This window comes from Cotesia typhae, unplaced genomic scaffold (genome assembly GCF_013202065.1).
Source record: "Cotesia typhae breed Kobodo isofemale line unplaced genomic scaffold, CoteBio_Ctyphae scaffold_121, whole genome shotgun sequence".
NCBI classification, from domain to species: domain Eukaryota; kingdom Metazoa; phylum Arthropoda; class Insecta; order Hymenoptera; family Braconidae; genus Cotesia; species Cotesia typhae.
In genome coordinates, this window is record NW_027423773.1 from 2,471,349 (window position 1) to 2,483,431 (window position 12,083).

Below are 12,083 nucleotides of genomic sequence, written 5' to 3' on the forward strand. Positions count from 1 at the left end.
ATTACTTCAATTCAAGTTTTTTATAATCGACTACTATATTATTTTATATGTATCTGCCGATGTGTGGATTTATATGTGTATATATTACGATAAAGGAAAAAAAAAATTTTTTTTGGAGTTTCTCTTCTTAGAATCTTTAGAATGTTGGGATATGTGTACACTGAAAAAAAAGATTTATTTAAAAAAATATGAGCAATATTGATACAAAAATTAAGAACAATAATAGAAATAACATTGTATCTTGTCAACTAATAATATTCTTGAAAATATAAGCTCTTATCGAAATTACACTCATCGAGACCTTTCATTTGAGTACCCACATCAATTTTTCATATATTTTATATATTTATATATTTCACAAATACCATATATATAAAATATATAAAAAAAACCATGTGGGTACTCAAATGAAAGGTCTCAATGAGTGTAGCATCATGACGAGTTTGTATCTTTAAAAATGTCAATAATTAAGAAATAACATTGTATCTTGCCAACCAATTAAATTTTTTCTACTAAAATTTATTCCTGATCGCGTCAAGTTTTATCCAGAATATATAATAAATATACAGCATGTAATTACGGTTGGTATTATCATGTACCTAGAGCGATAGACACTGGTATGTGAGAGATTATACATGACGCGAGTTTACATGGGCCTACTGGGAGTTCCTGGGAGCTTGTATTGAATTTAATGGCGCAGTACATGCTTCCGTCAGGGATAGGACGTGGTCTTCCATCGCGTACTCATCGCCCTGTCCTATAAATCACGAAACGTGGGATTGTACATCCGTGTCACCCCACATATATACATATATATATATATATATATATATATATATATATATATATATATATATATATATATATATATATATATATATATGGACATACATATCGCAAAGACTGGAAGTTGATCAGGCAAATGGCCTTCGTGATTATCATACGCTTGTTGTGAATATCATTATGATGAGAGGCTTGATCCTTTGTCTCCACATCACTGGAACATGATTGTGATATTATTGGGACGTCATTATGATACGGGGTGGCTGTATAGTCAAGGGTTTTGTGATTAATTATCAGTTAACTAGGTGATTAGTCTATGAGACGGAGTAATGTATGTAGTTGTTGTTAGGATATGATTAATGTATATCTTTGTAAGTGACTTAATTAAGGACTTCATGGTAATTAATTGCGTTACAAGGCTAAGACTTGTAATTTTACTCTAGCAAGAATTAATGATATATTTTATGTGCTTTTATTTGATGTAAAAAAATTTTTTTTTTATTTTTTTTTTTTTTTGCAAAATTTTTTTTATGATAGTTTATCATTTTTTGTAATTCTAAAATTTTTTAATTGTTATTAACATGTTGATATATATTTACAGTAATTAGTGATACTTGGGATAATCATATCGAGTTACAGATGTCATAAGGGAGTACCAAAAAATTTTTTTTTCGGGAAACAACGTATTTTTACTTTAAATGCATAGAAATGATGAAAAAATTTTTTAATTAAATAAAGAAATTATCACAAATTTCAAATTTCAAAAAATTTTTATCAAAGTTAATTTGAAATTTGAAAAAAAATTTTTTTTCATCATTTTTATGCCATTAAAGTAAAGATACGTTGTTTCCCGAAAAAAAAAATTTTTTGGTTCCTTATGCCTTTTCAAGGGTATTTTTTTCGGGATCAGAAATATAATATACATAAAATATATAAAAAATTGATGTGGATATTCAAATGAAAGGTCTCAATGAGGATAACATTAGGATGAGCTTATATCTTTAAAAATATTATTAGTTGACAAAATACAATGTAATTTTTTATTTATTAATATTTTTAAAGATATGAGCTCATCCTGATGTTACACTCATCGAGACCTTTTTTTTAAGTACCCACATCAATTTTTCATATATTTTATATATTTATATATATTATATATATGTATATATGAAAAATATATCAAAAATGCATGTGGGTATTCAAATGAAAGCTCTTGATGAGTGTAATATCGGAATGAGCTTAAATCGTAAAAAATCTCAATAATGAAGAAATTACGTTTTATCTTTTCCCCAAATGGTATTTTTAAAGATGTAAGCTCATTCCGATATTACACTCATCAAGAGCTTTCATTTGAATACCCACATGTATTTTTTCATATATTTCACAAATATCATATATATCACATATATAAAATATATGAAAAATTGATGTGGGTACTCAAATAAAAGGTCTCGATGAGTGTAACATCAAAATGAGCTTATATCTTTAAAAATATCAATAATTACAAAATTATTTTGTTTTTTGTCAATTAATTAAATTTTCCGTACATAAATTTGTTTTTTATCTCTTCAAGATATAATTACATCAAAAACTAGATAACTGTTTCTATAATTATCTTGTATGAGTTTAAAATTGCAATTTTCCAAGAAATATTAAAAAAAAAAAAAATTCCGCTACAACTATTATTTAAAAATCCATTATTTATATTTGTACTTCGTTAAATTTTCTATATCATCCAACCGCTGTAACATATTATGTTTTTCACGTTATCTGAACAGACTTACTACGACAACAACTAATTATTAGTCATGTTAATTAAGCTATTATTTATATCGGATAAGCATGAAAATAATATAAATTAACTTACAAGTGCGGAATAATTGGGAATCACATAAATATGTAAGAGTCTAGAGGATATATAAAATAGACGTTGGCGTTTACTGCCGGGGGGCTAGAAGGGAATACAGAAGAATAGAGAGACGCAAAGAGAATATGATTAATATTCAACTGATGGTAATTTTGAATCTCTCACACACTTGTATATATTATATATCTTATATCCATATACTATGAACTACATACCGTCACTCCACACAACATAGTAACATTTAAACCAACTGCTCATAAAATTATACAATATTTATGAGTCACAGATGGACAAATTTTAAATTATTAACTCTGTCCGTCTGACTGTAATGCATTAATGCGTCCGACTATATCTTAACATTTATTCAATACTATCTGTCACTTTCATATAAATTATCAACATTGTCAATATTTATTTAATCATTTAAATAAACCAAAAAATATCAAATATTTTTTAATTAATTATCACAATGTAAAAAATTTATTTTTATTTTTTTATAAACATCTAAAATTTTTATTAATATTTACTTATTTATATTTTGAACTATAATATTTAATTCCTTTGACCATTGATGATCGAGTGTGCTTAGTCAGTAAGAAGTCAACGCTGAGGTTGGCAGATGACATATTTCTAAAGATAGAGTGAAGAAAATATTTACAAAAATTATTCAATTTGTAGAAGCTATGGTATAATTATTTAGTAATTTTTTTTAAATTTTAAACAATTTTATTAAGCTGAAGAAATAAAAATTTTCACATTAACTTTCTTGTTGAAAATAAGTTTTATAAATTTGGAAAAAAATAATTTTTAATGAAAATTCCTAAATTGTATATCTAAAATTTTTAACAAGAGAATTAGTGTGAGAAAAATTAATATTTCTTCAGCTAAAAAATATACACGGAAAGAACAAGATGACACTGGATATCATCCTAGATTATACTGAGTGAAAAAAAATTTCAGATAGTAGCTAGTACAATCCAGATTATAATGAGTATAATCCAGATTATAATGAGTATAATCTAGATTATAGTGAGTATAATCCAGATTATACTGATTATAATCCAAATTATACTGAGTATAATCCAGATTATAACGAATATAATCCATATTATACTAATTACTATCTAATTTTTTTTTTTTTTTTCATCACAGATATCATTGAGTATAATCTGAGAGGATATTCAGTGTCATCTTGTTCTTTCTGTGTACATAAATGAAAAACAAAAAAACTTACATTAAATAAGGTTTGATTTCTTCAGCAGTCCATTTATTCTTAACTTCAAACAACTCTTTAAATCGTTTCACTACGTCGCTTGAAAGTTTTGATTCTGGAAACGATACAATATCTTTTCTCTGTTTTTCAGCATTCCACACGATAACTGCTGTACCATATAAGTGTTCTAATTTTGGATTAATATCTACAAAACAAATAAATTTTATTATATAACATTCAATAATTAGTTAAAAAATAATTTACTTTCAGGAATCGCTAATTTCCAAGCTTCCATGAAACGATCAAAGTCATTAACAGGTGAACTAGCTAGTAAAACTTCAGCCAAACGTCTGCACACATTCCTCTCATCATAAGTATACAAATCATCGTTACTATTTTTTACAGTATATTTATCAAAAATAGTATCAAATATTGGCTTCGGTATTAAATCCTCCAAAGCCTCATAAGTTTCTTCTTTATTCACCGCATTTGTTTTCCAAGAATTTTCTTCCATAAAATCTAGCATCAGTGTCAAGGCTTTGCTTTCAAATTCGAATGAAATTAATCTATAGTAGCCTAAAAATTGAAATAAAAAAAATAAATTTACGATTTTACAAAAATTAAATTAATTATATCAGTCTCTAAAAAATACCATCAAGTATTGGAATACAAAAGTGAGTTATTGCATCCTTTAATTCTTTTTCACTAGCTTGAATATTGCTGAAAAGTTTATCCCAATCATAAAGGGTATCTTTTTCAATGTACTTTTCATACTCTGGTCCCTTGAAAGACGAAGGCTCCAATAAAGAAATTAATTTGCTGATTTCTGGTTTACAAATTGAACTCTAAAAGCAAGAATTTATCTATTAAGATTAAAATTTTTTAATCAATTAAAAATTTTGACCATAAATTAACATTGAATAAGGTAAAAAAAGTTGATAATATTGATTTGAATCACGATAAAAAAATTCAAATATTCATGATCACTCTTATAGTGTCAATAATGGGGGCTTTTACCTTATTACCTCAAAATAATTATGAAAAATTCCTCGCGTAGGAATTTTTTCTATTTTTATTTCGTCACCATCAGACTTCGGAACATCTTTTGTAAACTTCAAATTTGGGCATAGTAACAAAGAATTCGATGTTTCAGCTTCTTCAATTTTATACGTACGAGTGTCAGTACACAAAAGCACAGCATCGTTTTTTTCTCCTTTGAAAAATAAACTAAAATAAAAATTATAAAAAAAAAATTTTATTATCTTTATCTGGAAAATATTATGATTATTTTACTTACGTTTTTCCTTGCTCAAGAGTTTCTAGCATGTGATCATCCAATTCTAATAATTTAATATCACTAGCGCCATGCTGGTAGTCCAAGACTTGACAAATTTTCTTCACTTGAGATTGATTCAATTTTGCTAGATTTAATGTTGCTACGATGTCATCATCATCTCTCAGTTCCCTAAAAATAATAATATAGATAGCATAAGTCATTGAAATAAATAAATAATAATTTTAATTTTATTAGTGACAACAGATTGATCAGCTGCCCAATTTCAAAACACAGTAACAGACAATTTTAAGATTTTAAAAAATTTTTCTTAACAATTTTTTTTTTTAAATAAACTAACAAGTAAAATTGAATAATATTAAATTTTACATTTTATTCTTAGAATTACTCAGTAAATAAAATTAATTAAAAAAAAATTATGATTCTAAAATCAACTGACATTTATCTATTTTTTTTTTTTTAATTTTTGTAACTATGTCACACGAATTTTATTCTTGTGTGCGTCCCTCTCTGCGCCTAGTGGTGGCAACAGATCCGCACTCGGTGTGTCTCTAGAGTTGGACTATCCTGTATTAATTTGACTAATTTATTTATTGTATTTGACTCTTTATCACTTATATTTCAGAATTTACATATTATTGTTATTAGTTCTTAAGTATTAATTTGACTTTGTTTCAGAAAATTGTACTGAACTATTTATAGTCTTATTATTTCATTATTGGTATATTTATTGCCGTAAATCTTTGCCATAACGTATTTAATCATATTATAAGCTTGTTTCAGCATTTAAGACCAAGGTCCAATGATGGGTATCGGGACAGGTAATAAAGAAAATGCAAAAGCATAATATTGATTATTGGTAATAGATCATAGCCCTTACTCGCGTGGATAATGCCCTACAATATCGGTCGCGAGTAGAGGGACTTTTAAATTTTGAGTAAATTGCTGGAGAGGCCCTCGTGATCGGACACGAGGCTTCATAGGTTTCGGTAATAATAAAATTTGCAGACACGCGGGAGCCCGCATAGTGCAAGGACTGTGGATCTAGTGCCTTGGTTTGAGTCCCTTTTCTTTTGGTGAGTACTCACAAGTTGAGCTAAGTTATTATCCGCACGTCGCGTCGTCTCCTGGCTCAAATAATTTGGTATCAAAAGTTATTATTAATTGTCGAGTCGATTCCGTCGTTAGTTAGGGGGTTTGTAGTGGAACACCTGTCCCGAAAGCCACGCGTTTGGGTCCTCGAATCAGCCAGTATTGATTTAAGATTTACAATTGCATTTTTGAGATAACCCAACTGAGGAGTTCGGGTGTATCGTAGTTCAAAATTATTGCGTAGATAAAATTTCTATCCATCACTTAACGTCAATAATTAATAGCGTAATTATTAATTTGATTATACAGTCCATCCGGCTAAGGAATTCGGCTCTGGACTTAATTTTAGATAATTTGTTTGAATAAATATGTGTTTATATTATTGTTAATTTTTCGTAACATACAAAATTATTGTATCTCCTTTTTTCTAACACCTTCATATTATCTATTTCCCTGGAATACCTGCAGACCGGCCCTGGAAGTACAGGGTTTATTATTTTTCCCTGGTTTAAAAAAAAATAACTGGCGTCCAAACGTGCACTAACCCAGCCTGGGTGGCTGCTGCGGTGTCGCTTAGGAGAATAAGAGCATCTCCTAAGCTTCCTATTTGTTTGTTTATTTTATTTTGGGCGACCTGGACAAAATTTCGACTGTACTCGACGTACCCACCGTCGAGTCGTGTATAGAAATAGTAAAAATTTTGTTACAACTACATTAAGCAGATCTTTATTAAATTTTAAGAATTTTTGTAATGATAATTAATTAAGAAAATGTTTATTAAATTTTATTAATTTTTTTAACAAATAAATTTGCTCCAAAAAATTATTTAAAAAAAAATTGCATTTGTAGTTTTTAAAAATTCTTAAATGTCAATTTTTTTTTTTTGCCTTAATTTATTTGTTATAAAAAATCTTAAAATTATCAATTATCCGATAAGTTAATTTTCATAAATAAATTATTAATAAATATATTTACACATTAGCACAATACCTCGTGTCATCTCCCATGATGTATTTTTTGAATAATTTCAATAGAATTATTTAAAGTTGTAATAAATAATACTCTATCTATTTTCATTAAAACAACAAACACTTGACAAAAACAATCTAAATCAAGACTGACAATGCATGCTTGATCATAAATCTAAACAATAGCAACTGACGAGTGGCACGCGTAGAGAGAAAACAACTAACTGCGCCATTTTAGTCAAAATGGCGCCGCAGAATTCCCACCAAATTTATGTTTACTCACTTAATATATATTTAATTTATTTAAATACTTTTAATTATTGTAAATATCAGATAAAAATAATTTTTTAACAAATTTTTTGTTATTTTAATAAAAAACAACAAATTTTTAAATTAAATAATTGATGATAAATTGGAAAACTAAAAAAATTACCGACCATTATTCGAGTGTGTACGAAGATACCCGAAACAACACGAGCGCTTCTACTTTACGATCATTATTCATTATTCTGTCTATCCAATCATTTACACTGTAACAAATATATTTTTATTAATTATTGTGCCTTTTATTTAAAAAAATCAGCGACTTTTTGTTTACTGTAATTATTTAAATTAACTTTTAATTAATTAAATTATTTGTAATGTTTTTTTCTATTAAATTAATCAAGTTAATTTGTATTTTTCAGGTTATACTAGCCTAGTAATCGAGCGATGTCATCGGACATAAATATGCATACCGAAAAAGTAAATAATTGATTTTATTTTTTTTTTTTATTTTAAATATTTAAATATTTAATTGTATTGTATAAAGTGGTACCCTGTTGAAAAAAACTCTTAAATTCTCTTAGAATAAATGAAAATAGTGACAAATGCACTTATAGAAACTCATAGATTTTATCGGATCTTATACGTGTATTTGTCATTCCTATCAGACTTTTCCCATAGGGTAGTTATTGATATTCTTTGACAATCGTAGCATGTTAATTGATTTTTTATTGACAGTCTGAATCCGGTACTACTTACGGAGGATGTGAAGGTCCAGATGCCATGTATGTGAAGCTGGTGAGCAGTGATGGTCATGAGTTTATCATAAAGCGCGAACATGCTTTGACCAGTGGTACAATCAAAGCTATGTTAAGTGGACCGGGACAATTTGCTGAAAATGAAGCCAATGAAGTTAATTTTCGTGAAATTCCGTAAGTTTATTAGAATTAATTATTATTATTATTTTCATTATCATCCATAATTCTTAATTATAATATGTATATCAGGAATGTGGACTAGATAGGATCATAATAACAAATTACATTATTATTTCTGCGACGTTTCGGTCATTTATTAGACCTTCATCAGGCATCTGATAATCACCCTTACAAGAAGATGTCTGATAAATTAGTTACGAGATTTCAAAATTCGATATTGGGTCTGGAAATAAAGGTGACACTATGGAAATTAGAGCAAAAAGACACCAACAATCTAAGTGTTTTATATAATGATATATTGGAGGATTATAAATCAACTAGGAGAAAATAATTTATTTTGTATTAGAGACTTAACGGAGTAATTTAACTTTAGGTTTTTGTTTATATAGTATGCTGACCTTCGAGAGTAATTTATTTGAGGTATTTGGAATTATATTTTATAGATGGAATTTGAATCGAATATTTCACGCAAGCAGCGCTAGTTTGTATGACGAATGACTTGCAGTATAGTACATAAAGTTTAGATTCGAGTTAACTGTTGCCATGCAATAACAATTTTATAAGTGTCGTGTATACTTTATTTCTGAGTTAATCGTATAATAATAGTAGTATAATATAATCGTAAAATAATAATAGTAAGAATAATTAATAAATCTATCAATTTTGTTAATTTTGTGATGATTTATATGACTAAGGCAACTGTGCAATGTAAGATAGTGATTGTTAGAATTCGTATTTTCAGATGCCTGATGAAGGTCTAATAAATGACCGAAACGTCGCAGAAATAATAATGTAATTTGTTATTATGATCCTATCTAGTCCACATTCCTGATATACATATTATAATTAAGAATTAATTATCTTTAAGTTAGATGAAAATAAAGTTAACAGACATCTTATGATTTTTTTAATTTTTCTTATTGCAAAATTCATAAAAAAAAATTCAACATGTAGAAAATTTTTAAAACAATGCATGCAATTTTTTTTTTTTTTTTTTTTTTGTTCTAATTTAATCAATGAAAAAAATATACACAATTTATGACATTAAAATCAAAAAAATAGTCAGATGTCAGCTAATTTAATTTTGATTGATATATTTAAATGATACTAAAATTCAGCGACATTTTATAATTTAAAAAATTTCTTAACAAATAAATTACACATAAAAAAATTTATTTAAAAAATTCCATAATTACAAACTCCAAAAAAATTGTCAATTGAATTCTTTTTAATTTTTTGGATTTTTTTTTTTTTTTTTTTTTTTTGAAAAAAAAATTGTCAAGTGTCAGCTAATTTCAGTATCACTTATTTAATCGTTAATTGTTCCATAAATTGACTCATAAATATTTTTCCTATTTTTTAGATCTCATGTACTCCAAAAAGTATGCATGTATTTCACCTACAAAGTGCGTTACACCAACAGCAGTACAGAAATCCCGGAATTTCCAATAGCTCCAGAGGTTGCTATTGAACTGTTGATGGCCGGTAATTTCCTGGACTGTTAAAGACTTAAATGTTACATAAACTTGCTTGTAACACGAATAACAATTAATAAGAATCTTTAGGCCTTACTACAATGTAAACATTTTACAATTTTATACATTGCCAATTGAAATTCGTGTTACTTAATATTATTTTTATTTTATCTATTAGTGCATACTTTTACTTTATTTGTAATAAAACATACGGAATATACAGCTCAATACAAATAAGTTTAATTAAATAATATAGTCATCAATAATTAATGGCATTCTTACATTTAATTATTAAACCAATAATATAAACATTATTATTATCAACTATGTAAGGTAGATTTCACTAATAAATACCATTTCTAAAAGTATTCATTATTTTATTTATTTCCAACAATTTTATTGTTTAATTTTTTTTTTTTAAACAAACTAATTTAAAAATGTTTATAACATTTAGATCTGTAAAATAAGTGAAGAAAAATTTTTTTAATTTTTATTTAACTTGATAATAATAATTTTTTTTTAATTAATATTTTTTAAAAAATAATAATAATTTCATGAATTAAAATATTTGAACTAAAATATTATTTTATTTACTTCGAGTTTCTTTTTCAAGATCTTTGAATTTAGCTTCCAATCTTTTAGAATAAGCTGCTAATTTATAAGCAGCTTGCTCCAATTTAGCAACACTGTCATCAATTTGATTAATATTATCCAAAACTGGCTGTAATTTTTTGTATTTTTGATTTAGCGCATCCAAGGACTGTGATACATTAGTAGATATTGTTTTTAACTCTGCGTACTTGGCTATTGTCTCTTTATTTAATCTCTCGAGTAATCGATAATCAGCATGTGTTGATGTCAATTCATCTTGTAAGTATTCAGCAGTTTTCTCGAACATTGTCGTTGCTAAACGACTCAAATTGGGATCATGGGGATCCAATGCTTCAAAACTACTGGTGCTTGTTGATAATGTCGTACCGTGCTTTGGTGAATGACATCTTGAATGATCGTGCTCAGGTGTGTCGATAAAATGCGGTTTATTATCTTGTATTTCTTCTGTAATTTCATTGCTGGTTGTTGTCATTTTTTAATTGATCTGTTGAATTCGATTTTTTTTTTTTTTTTTTTAATTATTTAGCTAAAAAATAAATATTTTTTTTAATTATTTATAAAACTATTAATATAATTAATTAAAAAATATTATAATTTTAAATAATTGTTATTTAAATTGAGAGACATTTGATAATTTTTAGAATTTTTTTTAGAAGTAAATTACAACAAAAAAATTAGAAAAAAAATTATAAATGCAATTTTTTAAAAATAATTTTTTAGTAAAAATTTGATTGTTTAATAAAATTAAAAAATGGGCAAGTAAATGCGAAATTTAATGTCACAAATTATAGCAGATAATAATTAATTAAAAAAATTTTTTTAACAAATAAAATATGGCAAAAAAAAATGAGAATAAAAAATTGACATTTAAAAAATTAAAAAATGCAATTTTTCAGAAATAATTTTTCGGAGCAAATTTATTTATTAAAAACAATAAAAAAATTCTAATTGTGACAGCTAACTATGAAAATTAATGAAAATTAATTTAGCAGATATTTAATCATTTTTAGAATTTTTGTAACAAATAAACTATGGCAAGAAAATGAGAAAAAAAATTGACATGCAGAAATTTTAAAAAATTATAAATGCAATTTTTTAAAAACAATTTTTCAGAAAAGATTTATTTATTGAATAAAATTCAAAAATTATCAAGTGACTGCAAACTTTAATGACATTAAATTTAGCTGTCACTTCACAATTAAAAAAAAATTTTTTTTAACAAATAAATTATAACAAAAAAACATTATTAAAAAAATAGACTTGTAGAAATTTTAAAAAATTATAAATGCAATTTTTTAAAAATAATTTTTTAGAACAAATTTATTTGTTAAAAAAAATAAAAAAATTGTCAAGTGACAGCTAACTTTAATGTAATAAATAAGTATATTAGATTAAATTAATTATTTATAAAAAATTAATACTTACGTATTAAAATAGATATATAAATATAATCATCAACATATATTTATATATTTATGGTAAAATATAACGATCGAAAAATATACATATATCCGACTGTCAAAAAAATCTGTCAGTACAGATTTGGAGGTTATGTGTGTTTAAACTGAACAAAATAA

At 25.9% G+C, this 12,083-nt stretch overlaps 3 protein-coding genes across 6 annotated transcripts; 1 reads left to right on the forward strand and 2 right to left on the reverse strand.

Annotated features, from left to right (window-relative positions):
• Positions 1 to 3,097: 3,097 nt before the first annotated feature.
• On the reverse strand, positions 3,098 to 7,445 carry LOC141533909 (sister chromatid cohesion protein DCC1). Of its 3 annotated transcripts, none has more exons than XM_074253003.1 (7): positions 7,225 to 7,445; positions 5,161 to 5,328; positions 4,889 to 5,090; positions 4,516 to 4,708; positions 4,128 to 4,439; positions 3,885 to 4,068; positions 3,098 to 3,280 (listed from the first exon to the last, which is right to left on the reverse strand). In XM_074253003.1, the coding sequence occupies exons 1-7, from the start codon at positions 7,254 to 7,256 to the stop codon at positions 3,178 to 3,180; spliced, it is 1,194 nt and encodes a 397-aa protein (XP_074109104.1). In that variant the 5' UTR covers positions 7,257 to 7,445; the 3' UTR covers positions 3,098 to 3,177. The 3 variants fall into 3 exon arrangements, with proteins under 3 accessions (XP_074109104.1, XP_074109105.1, XP_074109106.1); XM_074253004.1 differs by having other exon boundaries at positions 7,240 to 7,444; XM_074253005.1 differs by lacking the exon at positions 7,225 to 7,445 and adding an exon at positions 5,597 to 5,737.
• Eloc (transcription elongation factor elongin C) lies at positions 6,135 to 10,262 on the forward strand. 2 transcript variants are annotated; one of them, XM_074253009.1, is made up of 4 exons: positions 6,135 to 6,233; positions 7,904 to 7,961; positions 8,220 to 8,413; positions 9,783 to 10,262. In XM_074253009.1, exons 2-4 carry the CDS (start codon positions 7,929 to 7,931, stop codon positions 9,922 to 9,924), a joined length of 369 nt encoding a protein of 122 aa, XP_074109110.1. In that variant the 5' UTR covers positions 6,135 to 6,233; positions 7,904 to 7,928; the 3' UTR covers positions 9,925 to 10,262. The 2 variants fall into 2 exon arrangements, with proteins under 2 accessions (XP_074109110.1, XP_074109111.1); XM_074253010.1 differs by lacking the exon at positions 6,135 to 6,233 and adding an exon at positions 7,715 to 7,816.
• On the reverse strand, positions 10,251 to 12,075 carry Blos2 (biogenesis of lysosome-related organelles complex 1 subunit 2). The gene is made up of 2 exons (XM_074253008.1): positions 11,932 to 12,075; positions 10,251 to 11,032 (listed from the first exon to the last, which is right to left on the reverse strand). Exon 2 carries the CDS (start codon positions 10,976 to 10,978, stop codon positions 10,481 to 10,483), a length of 498 nt encoding a protein of 165 aa, XP_074109109.1. The 5' UTR covers positions 10,979 to 11,032; positions 11,932 to 12,075; the 3' UTR covers positions 10,251 to 10,480.
• Between the last annotated feature and the right edge of the window lie 8 nt (positions 12,076 to 12,083).

Excerpts from the sequence above, each read along its gene's own strand:
- LOC141533909 (XM_074253003.1), bottom strand. The coding sequence starts at position 7,256 with ATGGGAGATGACACGAGGTATTGTGCTAATGT. Across the intron at positions 5,329-7,224 it reads ACGAGGTATTGTGCTAATGT|GGAACTGAGAGATGATGATG; the intron begins GTAAATATATTT and ends TATTATTTTTAG. Across the intron at positions 5,091-5,160 it reads ACTCTTGAGCAAGGAAAAAC|TTTATTTTTCAAAGGAGAAA; the intron begins GTAAGTAAAATA and ends TTTTTATTTTAG.
- Blos2 (XM_074253008.1), bottom strand. The coding sequence starts at position 10,978 with ATGACAACAACCAGCAATGAAATTACAGAAGAAATACAAGATAATAAA.
- Eloc (XM_074253009.1), top strand. The coding sequence starts at position 7,929 with ATGTCATCGGACATAAATATGCATACCGAAAAA. Across the intron at positions 7,962-8,219 it reads TAAATATGCATACCGAAAAA|TCTGAATCCGGTACTACTTA; the intron begins GTAAATAATTGA and ends TTTTATTGACAG. Across the intron at positions 8,414-9,782 it reads GTTAATTTTCGTGAAATTCC|ATCTCATGTACTCCAAAAAG; the intron begins GTAAGTTTATTA and ends CCTATTTTTTAG.